Source organism: Anastrepha obliqua, chromosome 1 (assembly GCF_027943255.1).
Source record: "Anastrepha obliqua isolate idAnaObli1 chromosome 1, idAnaObli1_1.0, whole genome shotgun sequence".
In the NCBI taxonomy this organism is placed as follows: Eukaryota; Metazoa; Arthropoda; class Insecta; order Diptera; family Tephritidae; genus Anastrepha; species Anastrepha obliqua.
In genome coordinates, this window is record NC_072892.1 from 99,051,443 (window position 1) to 99,068,714 (window position 17,272).

Sequence of the window (17,272 nt, forward strand, 5' to 3'; positions counted from 1 at the left end):
TTCTTTTTGACGTGATAACGTCTTATAATTCGATTTAGCCGGCTCCACGCACGAAAAAATGTGTCGTTACCTTGTTCATTTGTCGTTACCTTGCTCATTGCCGTTACCTTGAATGAACTGCAAGCGAAAGCGCGGAACGAACGACAAAGCAAACAAAGCAAACGAACGGCAACGTTCGACATCTTGCTCTCTCCTACTTAAGTGAGCGTATATATGTATGTATATGCGCATATGTACATATATAAATTCACGTATTATTATTTGCATATGCCTTCTTATTGATTATTATTAATTTGATTTATTTGAAGAATTTAAAGTAAAACCAAGTTTGTTAATGTTGTTTTAATGTTATTATTATTAATTTTTTTATTATATATGAAGGAAAAAATGTATGGTAATATTTACCATATACCTTATAAGATATGGTGTATACTAATATATGTACATAAACATGCATATATGTACATATACAATTTCGCGCAATTTTGAAAAAGAACAAATCTATATGTAAAGATGCATACAAGTCATATGGACATATCAAATATACGAATCTATTCCGTACGCAAGCAAATGTAAGCTAATGTGCTTGAACTGCAAGCGAGAGCGCGGAACGAACGACAAAGAGCACAATCGGCCCCCGCGTTCGGCAACTTTCGACATCTGGCTCTGTCCTACTTGAGTGAGCATATATATGTATGTATATGCGCATATGTAGGTATATAAATTCACATACTTGTATTTGCATATGCCTTCTTCCTGTGTGCATGGTAATGAACCATTTCTCTGTTGAGAATAGGACGATGATAGAAAAGTTAGGAAATGAAAGGGAGTGTTTCGAGTGTAAAGTGTCTTGAAAAAGGCAAATCGATGATGGTGCCTCTTAGTGTTGTTGACTTATTAACGTCTGATGCACAATCGAAATTGAAGATATCTTTCATGAATTTGATAAATGTTTCGTCATTTTTCACGTTTGTGTAAATGTAACTTGACCTATTCCATTGCAATTCCATTTACCTCCTCCTCTATATCCATACAAAATATCTATCAAACAAATAAAATTAAAATTTTGTTTTGAAAATTGCAACCATTCCATCAATATTTTCTTATGACGTTGTCACGTTAAACTATCTTCAGTAAACCGACTTTACAGACAACCTCTTTTTTTAATAAATAAATATGAATAAAAATTTTTTAATAGTATAAAATTACATAAAAATATATGATTTAGTTCCTCTTCTCCCAAACATTTACTTAGTATGAAGTCGTGTTGATTGCATTTCTTGTTTACTTATTCTTTGAAACGTTTCTTCGAGCAAGCGAATTTCCCTAACCAATTATTTGCATTATCCCTTTTGACTTAAATTCAGATCTTTTAAGCAATATGAGAAATTATTGTGAAATGTTTAAATGGGTTTGGCCTTTTATTAATAACTTTCGACTGGAACAAAATACTTTTGTCAATTAATCGGAGTCCGATCTGGCAATGCGGCATATGTACCAAAACCAACACATTGAAATACAAAAAAAAATTATAACCTCAATGTCAAAAATTGATGTCAATTTTGGTTGGGCTTGACATTACCGCTATGCAGAGGTAACTGGTCCAGTTTACGAAAAAATTTGCATTACTATTTTTAGCAATTTTATAGAAACATAGTTTTTCCTGCCAAAGTAATAATACAGTGTAATGGCACACAAATGTGAAACACCGAATTGTGGGAAGGAAGCTACTCTACAATGTCCAACTTGTCTGAAGTTACATATACCCGGTTCATATTTTTGTTCACAACCTTGTTTCAAAAGTTTCTGGAAGGAGCACAAAGTGATTCATGCACTAGCTGGTAAGTCGTGCAATCGTAATTTTTTAAATATATTCAACTATGGTTCATTACACTGTTGCATAATTATCCATTTACAGAAGGTGCAGCAAAGCCACAAGTAGATAACTCTGAAGCTGGATACAATCCTTGGCCACATTATCGCTTCACCGGCAAATTACGCCCATATCCACAAACTCCAAAGCGAGCTGTGCCTGAGAGCATCGAGCGTCCGGATTATGCGGACCATCCAGCTGGGCGTGCTGCATCCGAGGAGGCAATGCGTGGCAACACCTCTATTAAAGTGTTAGATGATGATGAAATCGAAGCAATGCGCGTAGCTAGTCGACTCGGGCGTGAATGTTTGGATGAAGGGGCCAAAGGTATTGAAGTCGGTGTCACTACGGACGAACTAGATCGACTTGTGCATGAAGCTGCCATTGAGCGAGATTGCTATCCATCGCCGCTGAATTACTACAATTTTCCCAAGTCATGTTGTACTTCAGTTAATGAAGTTATATGCCACGGGATACCGGATTTGCGACCATTGCAAGACGGTGATATTTGCAACATCGATGTGACCGTCTATCATCATGGTTTTCATGGTGACCTCAACGAAACCTTCTTCGTAGGAAACGTATCGGAGAAACATAAAAAGTTGGTACGTGTCACATACGAATCACTATGCAAAGCAATAGAATTGGTAAGGTATGTACAAATATGTAATATGAATCAGTGAAGTGCTTCAATTGAAAAAATGAATTTTGGCAGGCCTGGTGTTAAGTATCGCGAAATAGGAAACGTCATACAAAAGCATGTAGCACCACATGGTTTCAGCGTGGTGAAGAGCTATTGCGGCCATGGTATACATAGGCTTTTCCATACCGCACCTAATGTGCCTCACTATGCCAGTAAGTAAAAACAACTTTATTTTGCTATAAGGTTTTTCATCTTTTGCTTAAATACCAGAAAACTCAGCTGTTGGCGTTATGAAAGCTGGACATTGTTTTACAATCGAACCCATGATATCCGAAGGAGTGTCGAAAAATGAACAATGGCCTGATGATTGGACCGCCGTGACGGGTGATGGCCTCTACTCGGCTCAATTTGAACAGACACTGCTGGTGACTGATAATGGATGTGAAATTCTTACGGCTCGTCGCGAAAACAATGGCCAACCATGGTTTATGGACAAAATGTAGAATATATGCAAAGCATCAGCGGCTGAAAGAGTTAATAGGGGGATATTATGCTGACACAAAATTACACTACCACCAAAAACATTTCTTTATACTGAGCGTCATTGCCAAGCACTTCTCTTTTACGATTTTCTTGTTTCGTTCAAAATTTATTACTCCTTAGAGGTGCGTTTTTACTTACAAGAAATGTAAATTTTAACAATTAATAAGGGAAAATACCCATGTGTTCTCCCGACTTTTTTAAAAAAAGGGGTATAAGGGGGGGTAGAGGGGGTATTCTACTATCCAAAAGTGAAAACTTCACTTGCCGGAGCCTTATAGTTTTTAAGTTATTTGAGTTTAAAAATTGTAAAATTGACCAAGAATCCTCCTATTTTGGTTACTACAACCAGCCGAAGTGCTGCCAGACATCGTATAAATAAACAATTTTAGAAGATAATAGATGACTAGAAATACAAAATTTTACAAATTATTTCTATATTATATACGTCTATTCATATATATATATATATATTTATTATTATTTATATACATATATATATTAATGCTTGATTTTCAGTAAAGTATGTTTGATTGTATGCATTTTGAATATATGATATATATATATGATATATATATTTTTAATTCCAAATTTTCACTATATTATGAATATATGATATATATCTATACATATATATGTATATTTAAAAAAAAAGAAAAAAAAAGCGCCGCAGGCGAAAATTTGGAATAAAAAATCGCGCGATTTTTAATTCCAAATTTTCACTATATTATACATATATATATTTAAAAAAAAAGAAAAAAAAGCGCCGCAGGCGAAAATTTGGAATAAAAAATCGCGCGATTTTTAATTCCAAATTTTCCCTATATTATGAATATATGATATATAATTATACATATATATATTTAAAAAAAAAAGAAAAAAAGCGCCGCAGGCGAAAATTTGGAATAAAAAATCGCGCGATTTTTAATTCCAAATTTTCACTATATTATACATATATATATTTAAAAAAAAGAAAAAAAAAGCGCCGCAGGCGAAAATTTGGAATAAAAAATCGCGCGATTTTTAATTCCAAATTTTCACTATATTATACATATATATATTTAAAAAAAAGAAAAAAAAAGCGCCGCAGGCGAAAATTTGGAATAAAAAATCGCGCGATTTTTAATTCCAAATTTTCACTATATTATACATATATATATTTAAAAAAAAGAAAAAAAAAGCGCCGCAGGCGAAAATTTGGAATAAAAAATCGCGCGATTTTTAATTCCAAATTTTCACTATATTATACATATATATATTTAAAAAAAAGAAAAAAAAAGCGCCGCAGGCGAAAATTTGGAATAAAAAATCGCGCGATTTTTTATTCCAAATTTTCACTATATTATGAATATATTATATATATTCTTTTTTATATATTAAATATCTATATATAAAAAAGAATAGTTAAAAAATTTTAAAAAGAATATATACACCTTAGAGATTGTAAACCCCCATTCCCTCATATTCTAACAGAAAAGAGTGTGTTGAAATTATGTTCCTATGTTGCTTCGTTTTCAATCGCATTCTATTATTTTTTTTTTATTTTTTGCTTCTGGCAGCACTCCATTCAGCCATGCTTTTCAGTTATTGTAAATTTAGCTGGCATATTTGGAGTTAGCAACTTAAAAATGCAATATAAATGGTTAATTTGTGGTATAAATAAATAAAAAGAGTTAAAAACGTGTGTGTATGTTAATATAGTTTCAATATTTATTAAAATAAATGTGATAAATGCACTTATTCTATCAAAATTTGGTGAAGGTAAAAGACAAACTTTATCAACAAATAACTTAAAAACTATTATTAACAGAATAGTGTTGGTGCTAGTTTTAGCAAAATAAGCACGAAATGAACATCTCCTGTGAATTTCATTGAAAAATTCGTAATATTTCTCTCAAAACAAGTGAGGGGAGAACACATGGAGTCGGAGCCATTAATAAAGCGTTGCTACTTGCTACACATCTGTCTATTTATTTACACTAAACCTAAGTTGGATGTCTACAATCAGTAATTCGGCGAACGCTCTTACTTCTCCAAAGGTGCGTAATTGAGTAATTTCTCGATCAGATCCACATGCCCCAATAACATACGTCGACAGCAATAGCGTTTGAGACCAAGTGCATCCAAAGCGTCACTATAAATAAAAGATATTGGCTATACAAATTTTCTATGGAGGCTCATAATGTGATAAACCTACCCTTCTGTATATTCGGCTTGCAGTAAGCCCAAATATGATTCCCATTTGTTGCCGATAACTTTGCCGCAAGTAAAACAACGGATCGGAATAATCATTTTTAGCCCTTGTTTTGTAACACTTACTGAAAATGATAGATAATTTTAACAAACCAGTTTATTTGCCAACACGCGATAATAACTAAAATCTGCAGCAATGTGAAAACTAAACAGACTTTCTTCTGCTTCTTTTTATATACAAGTTCACAATTAAGACAAGCATTCACAATAGTTCGTAGTGCTGCGATTAGTGTATGATTCGTACTCGGTTTTTTATATACTCATGAAACCCATTTCCTACCAACAGCATTTGTGTTTGCGCTTAATAAACGCTAAAGTTTTACTTATTACTCGTATGTCCAAACGAACGGACCAAATTTAAAAATTTTTATTATTTTTGTATAAGATTACAAAAAGAACATGCCTCGTGCACACGATTGTTTTACTTTAATACAAACACCAAAAACAATATTCACTTATATCAACTCTTTATTGATGGAACACGTGGCTAAAAGCATTCAATGAGAAAGGGTTCGGGCCATAGGAAGTTTTTTTGATTAATTTTTTATAGTAAGATATTAATAACATTGATAATTTGAAATCAAGTTTGCCGAAGAAGTTGCAATGGAATATGGAGCCATAACACAGTCGAAGGCAACTGAGTGATTGGGATGTTTGAAGATGGGAAGAAGGGCTTGCGTCTAGCAGTAAATCCGGACAACGTTCGGTTAGCGGATGCTTTGATGATTCTAGTGATAAGGAAACTTGTCTTCTAAGTATAGATTTTTGGCGAGGGTATGATTGTCTGTCGGAGTGCAGGTGGGTTTTTACAAAGAGAAGTACTACACCACATGCAACTTTTCGAATAGAAGAGTTTATGCGGAGGCCGGATATTATGGCCCTTATTATGAGCAACATTCGATCTTCGACTATAGGCGAAAGTGCTGATCGAACGAATTTTCATTTGGTATTAGGGTGCTCATTCGTTGAAGAATAGGACTATTGTGAATTTCGAACGCTCGACACATTTACAATAGATAATTTTTTCTCAGCTGATACAGCAAATCAAAATAAAAGAAAAACCGATTGTGTTGAAATTCTTTGCTAACAACATTTTTAAAAGTTAAAAAAAAGTATTTTTTGTGAAAATGAGTATAACGGAGTTGTGGTTCGACGATTCATCGGACAATGAAAGATTAGTGGAACTAGCTAGAAGTAGAAAACAGTTGAGGGACACATCCAACCCCCCTAGAAATGGCTTCCACTGAGTAAGTTTAGTATTTTCAAAATGTGTTGACGTACTTAATATTACAGAAATTTCCTTACAGTTTTTTAAAGAACTTTAGATTATCTAAACAGGCGTTTATGAACCTACTGCTCAGTATAGAAAACCAGTTGCAGCAGTGCACCCGAGCCAAGAGCTCTTCACTATTCTCCAAAAAAAGCAACACAAATTATTAATGTGTGTGCAGCTTTGCACAACATTTGCTTGTTTTATAATGTTCAACTTCCGGATGATGCTGAAGATATTGAAGTGGAGCCAAATAAATAGAAACCTGTACGCCACAGTTTCTGTTTTATTTTTGTTATAAATTTTCTTTATTCAATTATTCGTCATTCGAAAAAAATATGTATTTCAGTTCCTCTACGTATTTCAGCCCATACCTGCCAAGGGGGAAAAAAAATTATTTCTATAAACATCACAAAAAAAAATCCATTATTAACTTTAATCCATTTTGCTGCCATTCTAACTGGTGGTCCCAAGCAATTCAGCTCCGTTGTAAATTCCTCCCATTTTTTCGCTGCTTGTACTTTGGTGGAAATCCCTTTTGCGAATTGTGGATTCTCTTCCATTAATGCAACTAGGCTTTCTAATTGCTGTTTGGTACTCACGACTTTCGACCTGCATAATATTAACAAAATTAGTATATATTTATTATTTGCTTACTATAAAACCATAAATAATAGCAAACAACTTACATTTTAGCAAGTTTTCCCACAATACGCTACACAATCGAAAGCAAAATTGCATTCGACTCTAAATTCGGTATACAACGAAAATTTCGACAGCGTTGCACCGCTCATAATACCAAATTGACATTCGATTTTCGATCTTCGACAACCAACGAATATCGAAGATCGAATGCAACTCATAATAGGGGCCTATATTGAACAAAAATATAAATTTTTCAGGTTATTCAAAGCTTAGTCTATTTAGTTCATTAGCGGATAAGAGAACTCTATTGACAGTTTCGTTAATTTTTAATCTTGTTTGCGGCAAGATTAATTTCGAGTAAATTTTTATGTTCCATGCAGAACTTTTTGTACTTATGAAGTTTTTGTGTTTGGCACAATGGGACAGTCTAATAATACGTTCACATATAAGTAGATTATCTATTTCTTCGTCTTAACTCCCAATCAGTATTTAAAAAGCGAGATTAAAAACAAAAAAAAATAAATAATTGGCGCGTACACTTCTGTTAGGTGTTTGGCCGAGCTCCTCCTCCTATTTGTGGTGTGCGTCTTGATGTTGTTCCACAAATGGAGGGACCTACAGTTTCAAGCCGACTCCGAACGGCAGATATTTTTATGAGGAGCTTTTTCATGGCAGAAATACACTCGGAGGTTTGCCGTTGCCTGCCGAGGGGCGACCGCTATTAGAAATATGTTTTTATTAATTTTGCTTTCACCGAGATTCGAACCAACGACCTCTCTGAGATTACGCATACACAATTTCTCTACCGAAATCTGAGATTATAAAATAATCCTAGATGATTAGCACACTTTTTTAAACACAACCCTGTGTTAGTGATAAATATTTTTTCGAATGTAAGGAGACATAATTCTATGTTTGTAGACATAATTCTAAAAAAATGTTTTTTAAATATTATTAATTATGCATTACAGAAAAAGCGTGTGCCCATAAACCCTCTGTCCAGTTATTATATACTTATTAAAAAATGTAATTATGAGTTTCGCATTCGTATTGCTGCCATAATTTTTTGAAACCTCAGGAAACGTCGTTTATGAATTTCATCTAACTGATTATTGCTAGCAGCCAATTGCGCAATTAAATTAGCTATTCCTTCTCCTTGTCTTTTCTTCATATCGTTAATAATAATTAAACGAACCAAAATATTCCACCAAAGCAATTTCTTAAAATTATAATATAAAACAGAAATATATTGAATTTCATGGCATTTATTTTTTGAATATGGAATCCGGCATACGTCCTCCGAAGCAGTCGATCAGTCCAATTCTTGACAAATTTTTTCAATAAATCTTAATAGTAATTTTAATGAGCCTGATCACTAACAATGCGACGCAAACGATAGTCATGTGGCTTCAATTCTTGCACGAGCCATATTTGATATTCACGTAAGGGGTTAGGGGTAGTCAGAATTTTCAAAACATTTGATTATTTTTTGCACTTTCTTAAAGTATAATAGCTTAAAAACATTGTGTGAAAATGTGAAGTGAATCCGACTAATACTTTTCGAGTTATTCAACAATTAACAAAGGGTGCTCGGGCGCTCCGGCCCCAATAACAAAACTTTCAATACGTTTTTCTTAAAACTATGTTTTTTGAACTGCTGATCACTGTAACTTAGAAACCGCTTGGTAGATTTCAATAAAATTTATACTGCTTTTGAAAACATAAAAAACTCGTGCCTGATCGAAGGATTTTTTTTCCAAAAATTTTGATTTTTTTAATTGTCGGTTTTTTTCTCGAAAATCTGAAAAATATTTACTGAGGCCGCCATATTATTAATTTAATTATTATTTATTATAGGATTGCCTATTTGCCATATTATTAATTAAGGATTGCCTATTAATAAAACTAATTTCTTTTGTCCGATTGATTTTAAATGAATCTCCAAGGACTTGTGATGATCACCCCAAGAGACTTATGGAGAAACGGGCTCCACACAAACAGCGATAACTTTTACAATTATTTTTTTTTTTTTTTAATATTTGCTTAAGTCACGTCAAAACATGATGTATTAATGCTTTGTTTTTATTTTTGTAAAATAAACCAATTGACTAGCAAAAAAAACATATTATTGAAAATCATCATTTTTTCGGGCCTCTGACTACTCCTTACCCCGTAAGCCAAGATCCTTACGTAAAATGTTCAACGTACTCAAAGTATAAAGGCCAACAAGTTTAGAACGACGACTTATCGACATTTCGGCATATTCTTCAACACTTCGCTCTATGAATTGCGCGAATAGATGTTTCTTTTAAAGTACATTTCCATAATTTGGAAGCGTTGTTCTGGCTTTAAACGATTCATGATAACTTGCCAAACCCTAAAAAATAAAATAAATAATTGGCGCGTACACTTCTGTTAGATGTTTGGCCGAGCTCATCCTCCTATTTCTGGCGTGCGTCTTGATGCTGATCCACAAATGAAGGGACCTACAGTTTTAAGCCAACTCCGACGGCAAGTATTTTTTTATGAGAAGCTTTTTCGTGACAAAAATACACTCGGAGATTAGCCATTGCCTGCGGCGACCACAATTAGAAAGAAAACTTTTTCTATCATTCACAGCAACGTGCACTAAAAAGCCTCTGACCTAGCATATGTAGAAGGTGAATTCCTCTCAATTTCTAGGTTATTTCAAAAAAAATTTTAGTAAACTTGCTACACGATGGCAAAAAATATGTTGTAAATGTTATATTAAATAATTCTGTAGCGTCAGCTTTCAATTTTTTTTTTGTTGGGCAGGTCATCTTCCGGTCTGTTTTAACCCTAGAACACACACCCAGAAAATACCACGTAAACACATACGTTTGTACCCGGGACCTTATTTTGCGGTTTTTTTAATGCTTATTCAACCGATTTCTATGATTTTTTTTTAAATGTATATTTTAATATATAACAAGTATTTTGTCTTTTGTTTCATTCGAATATTCCTACTGGTTCCAGCGATATGGGCAAATAAAGTCAGGACTTGCAACAGTGGATTTTTGTTTTTGTTGTTGCCCTGATAAATAATAAAAAATAATAAAAATAATATAATTTATAATAATATACTTGTAGAGTAACAACGAATACACATTTTGGTTTTTATTTCATTGAAATATTCTACCTGGTTCAAAAGATATGTGCAAAAAGGTCGCGCAAGGTATGGGTACGTAGGTAGCAAATACACTGGTATAACTGGTTTTTGTATTTTATATGCAGCTGCAAGGGTTGTTTTCACACGAGGTGTTGCTATAAATGCTGCCTGTTGATATTTTCATTATTGTTTTGGTGCTCAAAAGTGTAAGAAGTGAAAATATAAGTGAAAATAAATATAACTGAAACTATAAATAACTGGATACGAAATGACTTCAAGAAGAAACGAATATTTATCAAGTGCAGCATATAGAAGGTAAAAAATGTAAAATAAGCAACAATGTAAACATATACTAATTTTTTTTATTATGCAGGCTAACTGAGGAACAGCGAGAATCATATATACAATCTTTATTTGATGAAATTTGTGACGATGACGCTCCCTATGACTTTGACTCAGAAGATGAAGAAGAAATTCAATTCAATGACATTGAAATTGCTGATGACGATGCTGAAGTTTCGCAAAGTGCCGCAGAAGTATTACCTGATTATGCGGACTATGAGGATGATGAAGAAGACGATGAAGAAGAAGAAGTAGAAGAAAATAATGAATTATCTGCTAGTGGCGAAAAATTGGTTGCACGTGATGGTACTGAGTGGATGAAAGAACCAAATGTAAGTCGTCAAGTACTCAGACAAAATATTATAAGAGAACGTTCTGGACCAGCTAGATGCACTGAAATGTTGTCAATAGAGCAAACATTCAAATGTTTCATGAACGTTGAAATGGCTGATATAACTATGCGCCACACAAATAAGTTAGCAAAAGAAACTTATAATGCACAACAATGCGCATCCAAACACAACTCCTAAGTCTTGGACGCCTGTGTCAATAACAGAGCTGTATGCATTTTTTGGCATACTTATTATGACTGGTGCGAACCATAGCAATGGAGAACATGTTCGAGATTAATGGAGCGTCAAAAACTATCCTTTATATCGCGCCACAATGGGAGTCAACCGTTTCTGTTCGATATTACGGTTCCTAAGATTTGACGATAAAAACACTCGTGCAACACGCTTACTAACTGATAAAGCAGCACCGATCAGTGAGTTGTGGACGATGATGAACAATAATCTTGCTGCACATTACAAGCCCAGCTCATGCTTGACGATTGATGAACAATTATTTCCTTACCGTGGACGCACACGGTTTACGCAGTACATACCGTCAAAACCTGCTAAATATGGTGTCAAGGTTTGGTGGTGCATATCCACTGCATGGACAAATATATACTGGCCAAGCAGAAACTGGTAGGGAAACGAACCAAGGCGAACGAGTGGTGCAGGATTTGTCTGCCAAATACCAAGGAAGTGGCCGAAACATTACAATGGACAATTTTTTTACGACCTTGCCAGTTGCAGAACTGCTTCTCACCTGGAAACTCACGATCGTTGGAACTTTGCGCAAAAACAAATCATATATTCCTCAAGAAATGAAGCAGAACAAAAACAGGACAATTGGTTCAACGACATTTGGCTTCAGAAATAATGTGACAATGTGCTCTTATGTTCCCAAAAAAAATAAAGCAGTAATTTTGCTTTCGACCATGCATAATGATGCTGAAATAGCTGACAGTGGGAAACCTGAAATAATTGAATATTATAATCGTAACAAAGGTGGTGTTGATCGAATGGACCAAATGTTTGCGGAATATCCAACACAAAGGCAAACAAAACGATGGCCACTAGCGATGTTCTTCAACATGTTGGACATTACAGCTCTTGCAGCCTACATTGTCTACGATTTGAATAACCCTATGTTGCCTTGGAGAACAAACAACAAGCGTAAGCAGATCCTGCGCAGCTTGGCTGAAGCATTGTGTATGCCCATTATTAAAGCCAGAGCCATAAATCGTCAAGTGACGCGAAATTTTTCGACTAAAATTGCTATTGAAGCATATTTCAACCGACCGCTGGAATCAATGGTGTCAACAGCAGTATCAACATCTGCCGCAGCGCGCACGCCAAAACCTGTGTCCGGATCTTGCTATTTATGTTACGCACAAGAGGAAAAACGCCGTAGAAAAACCAGAAAGCTGTGCGCCAAATGTAAGAAGCCATGTGTCTTGAACATTCGGTCACATCAACAAATTGCTCTATTTGCCATGATTTTCCTTAGATATAATATAAGATGCATTTTTATAATAAAAGTCAATAACATAATATGTGAAATGAATATTTTTAATTTTTCAAATAAAAAAATAATATAAAAAATGTTTTTTTTTATTATTATGAGGATTTTTACTATTGGGCTACAAACGTATCCCGGGTGTGTGTTTACGTATATAATGTGTTTGGAAGGCTGTAGCTCCTGAACCGATGGTCCGATCTGGTTCAAATTTTGAATTTGAACTCAAAACTAAATAATCTTCCTAGATCCGAAGTTAGCGGTATAGAGGTATAGCGGTTCAAAAGTTACAACACCTCAAAGTTGAAGTGGATACATTTGTACCCGGGTGTGTGTTCTAGCGGTAAGAAGTTAACTGACACATATTTGCTAACCAGATATTGAGAAACCACTTTTTTGCTCAACTGTCGGTTGTTCTGATTAAATGCTTTAAGCCAGCAAATCTTAAAACTAATTTTTGTGTGGAGTTCTAGCTTTAATCAGACTTAAAAAAACGGCAGCAAATCATTTTTTCTATCATTTGGTGTTTCATATCCACAACCAGGACCAACCCAAGCGTTAGAAAATATTTTATATGAGATGTTCGGGTTTAGAGCCACCCATTGGGTGTTTTTCTTACCGCTGTTTAAAAAACCTAATACTTTTTGCATTCAAAAAACACTACGCTTTAGATTTAAAAGTAATAGAATTTTTATTTTCCTTCTAAATGAGTTTAAACATACATATATATATATATATATATACTGCTCTTAAAATTTCATTTAAAAACAATTATGTATTATTTATTATATACCAACATACACGCATATGTATGTTATATATTACACATACTTATATATAATATGCACACATGCAGATAAAGCAAGCACATATAATATTTCAGACTCCTTCAGTTTTCACTGTTTTTCAGTCAATTCTTCTCCAATTATTGTTGTTCAAAAATTCAAACCGTCTTTTTGTTGTAGTCAATATGAAATAGTTGAGCATATCACTTTGAGAAAATTAACTTTAATTTTTATGAAAACTAATTTATCAAAACTGTTTAGGGCATTTCATTAAAAAGTCCTGTAACAAAAGATTTTGACATAAGTATGTAAATAAAAAAGCGTATATATGGATGTGTATAAGAATTTATTCAATAAAATGTGAATTCAATCAAAAATCGATAAGTGAGCATAAATTGTAAATATTAAACTAAACCTTATTAATAAATATTTTGGCATTCATTTATGAAATTCAAGTTGTCTTTCTTAGCTCCTTGTATCGCAAAATTCAATCAATACAAATCACTTTAATCAAGCACCAATCAACGGTAAATTGTAAATCGTTCGCACTTAAAGCTAATCGTAACACAAAAACTTTCTGTTTTAACATTTTCAATTACACATTTACATCCATACATATTTATATGTATATGTAAGTAGTGGATGCGGTAGTAAAATGTATGTAGTGTTAAAATAATAAATATTATATATTCCATATTAGATCACCTAAGTTTAACTAATGCACTTACATACATACATAGATATCGAGTATACATAATTGTATAATATTGCCATTGGTTTCGATACAACATTTTCAATATTTAAAAATTAGTTTTAAAACTATCATAAACTTTTCAACCTTAACATTAACTGACCCGAACAGTAACAAAACTTTCAAATATCTCGTACTTAGCATCCTTTTGTGCACAAATTCAATTGAATGAAATGTCTTTATGCGCTCTCATTTAACGCTCTCATTTAACGCTCTCATTTAAACAACCATAACGATAACTCCTCATGCTCAACCTCTCTTGTCCTTCAACTTTTTAAAACCACATCGGTGTCTTCTTAGATGTTGCTACGTTGCCGTGGAAACTTGTTGCGCTTGCCCAGTATGCGCATGAGCTGTTTGGACATGTAGAAGGGCTTCTCAGGCGAGCCATCATTGCGCTCACAGTCCTCCAGAAAGCACAAAAATAATGTATCCACCGCCATTGAGTATACGCCAAAGAAGACCGTAGTCATGAGAAAGGCCGCAATGACGACAAGTGTCACTGGCACCGCGTTGTAGTGCAGCTGTATTAGATGTGGGCTATGCACCACAAAGTAGTAGGTGCCGACGCCAGCAGCACCGGTTAGCAATACTTTAGATAGGAAAAAGAGAAAATCGGTGACCTTGTCAACGGCGATGACACGCAAGAAGTTGCGCATTATTAAATTGAAAGCGTCCCTGGCGCTGACACAAAAATTCTTGCCGTGTATAGCACACATGATGTACGCGTTGCGATTGAGGAAGCGTAGGAAGGTCTCGAGTAGCCAGAAAAAGCATTTCATGCAGCAGAGTATGGCGCGAGTTACCGTATTATCGTATTTCTTTAGCTTCGAATCGAGATATTCCAACGCCACGCGTATCATGCGACATACAGCAAGGATTAATGCACCGAACGCCAGTGTGCCTAGATGATAGAAGATGGTCTGGCGGAATGCGCGTCCTAATGTGAAAAATGGCACATCTCGTTTCTTGAAGGTCCAATACCAGGTAGCGAATGTAAGCGCCAAAACCATGTCACTAAAGGCCGCAATGAAGAATGTCAGCCAGAAGAAACCGAAGACATTATAGACGATAGACCAAGTAACAAATGGTGGATGCTCAATTTCTGCGAAACTACATGTAGTGCGCCTGCAAGGACTGCGTGCGAAAAAATCGGTATTATAGCAATTCTGCTCAAAAATTTGTGGATCACAACGTCCGCCTACTTTGTATTCCACAGCCGGGCCTGTACAAACGCAGTTCTCGTTGGAAACACCAGTTTGGCTATTGGAGTCCAGTTGGCGTATCATGCGGAAGGCAGGCTCACCTATAGAACCCAGATACAGACCAACTCCAATAGCATATGCGACGGCCAAAATGAAAAGCACCCAAGAGAATATAGGAAAGAAGACAGTGGAGATGATACTCGAGACCGCTTTGCTGCCTTCCTTCGTAAGCGCAATGGCGATACTGATGCGGCTACGCAGCACAATTACCAACAATAGAATGACGACGAAACTAATGCTAAGAAATATGCTTAGATACAGCCAAGTGTTAGCCTCCTGTAATATATTCTTCACAGCCGCCTCCAAATTAAGCGAATGATTGGGCACCGTTGCAGTGTCACGCCAAAAACGATACTGTTTCACGCTGTAATAGACACCAAAGCCTAGACCGATCAGCACGCCAAATATTGATATCCATAAGATCGGTGCAGCGAACCAACGCATCAAAGCGATCAAAATTAACGAAGCAACCAGGGTGCACATTAACGCCATTAACACCACGTACCACGAGTTCATAATGTCTTCTACGATCTCTTCCCCAAGCTGCTGCGCATCGTGTGTGCCATTATAGAAGTGCGCAACCATGTTGCCTACCAACTTCGCCAGTCGCGTGTCCGCTTGACGCACCTTCTGTTTGATGGTCTCGGCCTGTTCGGTTCGTCGGCGACATTGTATCGCAGGTTCTTCGACGAGCTGCTGCTGCCTTCTAATCGGTGTTTCAGTCATTGCAGTTAAGGCCAATGCTTCCAACTTCATTTCAGCCAAATTTGCATTATCACCGATTAACCCAGCGGGAAGATCGACTGTGTCAGCAATAAGTGTGCTAGCGTTTTGTGGTCCATCTGAGGCGCGTCTGTTACGTGGCAATAGTGACAATGGTATAAACTCACACAGTTTTGGTGAAAACTCCCACATACAACGATTCAGAAATTGTGCGCTCCTCACGTACCAACGGGCACATCGTTGCTCGTCAATGGCGCGTTGAATGTCATTTACGCTTTTCAGATTGTTTTTATCTGCGTCTGTCAAGCAAATCATACGCTCCTTTAACTCTGCAAATGAAAGACTATTTTTCATTGTATCCCAAATAAAAGTCTGTGTGGGGCAGCTTTCGACACAGACTTGCGGCGTGGGACAGCCTGTGAGCGGTACAACCGGATCAATGCATTTGCCCAAATCGAAGAAAAATAAATACTTCTTATCCAGCACCGACGAGTCGATACCGCATTTGCGGTTGAATGAATCAGTCGGCACAACTAGTTTATTGAGATCACCATTTCGTACCGCATATTGTGCTATAAAGCCCCATCCGCCTAAGAAAAGTATGAAGATCAGTAGGCAGGGCACATCTGTGCAACTTCGATTACGCCACTCCGGGCCGCGAAAATTACGATCATATGGCATTGGCTGGCCATATTTTTCGATCAAATCACGATCTTCGGCCATTGTTCATAACTTTAGGAGACAAATACCAAGAGCTGGACGAATAGTTCACACGAGTTGGCTGGAGGAATACTGCTGTCTTCTGGTAGCTGCAATCAAAAAGAGCACACAAAAAAAAAAACAAATTAGTTTTTTAAAGATTGCAAGATTATAAGTAAACGTATGTATGCAATTTTAAAAATTTAGAATTCTATATACTTGTACGAGTATTTAAATATTAATGACGTCCAACAAATTTAATCACTCGTTCCACATACGGCGTCAGCCACGAAATGAAACTAATTTCATTGTAGCGATAACGTAATCTACTGCAAGACGCTTTAATTTGCCTACCGGCAGCAGATATGTAGTTAGGTGTTGCTGGCATAAAAAATACTTAACGAATGTAGCCATAATCTCAACAAGTAAATACATAAATTCTCGCAAGCCTTATGCAAATACATAGAATGAAAAACTCGTTAGCAGTGTCTATGAGCAGAATCGA

The 17,272-nt window shown here is 35.5% G+C and overlaps 3 protein-coding genes across 6 annotated transcripts in view; 1 reads left to right on the forward strand and 2 right to left on the reverse strand.

Annotated features, from left to right (window-relative positions):
• Positions 1-1,553: 1,553 nt before the first annotated feature.
• Positions 1,554-3,224, forward strand: LOC129235407 (methionine aminopeptidase 1). The gene is made up of 4 exons (XM_054869230.1): positions 1,554-1,841; positions 1,919-2,525; positions 2,589-2,728; positions 2,787-3,224. The coding sequence occupies exons 1-4, from the start codon at positions 1,688-1,690 to the stop codon at positions 3,017-3,019; spliced, it is 1,134 nt and encodes a 377-aa protein (XP_054725205.1). The 5' UTR covers positions 1,554-1,687; the 3' UTR covers positions 3,020-3,224.
• A 1,780-nt stretch (positions 3,225-5,004) lies between these two features.
• LOC129250402 (DNA-directed RNA polymerases I, II, and III subunit RPABC5) lies at positions 5,005-5,474 on the reverse strand. The gene is made up of 2 exons (XM_054890030.1): positions 5,254-5,474; positions 5,005-5,190 (listed from the first exon to the last, which is right to left on the reverse strand). Exons 1-2 carry the CDS (start codon positions 5,346-5,348, stop codon positions 5,082-5,084), a joined length of 204 nt encoding a protein of 67 aa, XP_054746005.1. The 5' UTR covers positions 5,349-5,474; the 3' UTR covers positions 5,005-5,081.
• An 8,809-nt stretch (positions 5,475-14,283) lies between these two features.
• LOC129253173 (choline transporter-like 2) overlaps positions 14,284-17,272 on the reverse strand; it is a 46,441-nt gene continuing 43,452 nt past the window's right edge. For all 4 annotated transcript variants that reach the window (XM_054891442.1, XM_054891445.1, XM_054891443.1 and 1 more), the window contains exon 2: positions 14,284-16,877. In XM_054891442.1, coding sequence (XP_054747417.1) covers positions 14,377-16,791 — 2,415 coding nt within the window. In that variant the 5' untranslated portion in view covers positions 16,792-16,877 and the 3' untranslated portion in view covers positions 14,284-14,376. The remainder of the gene's footprint in view (positions 16,878-17,272) is intronic.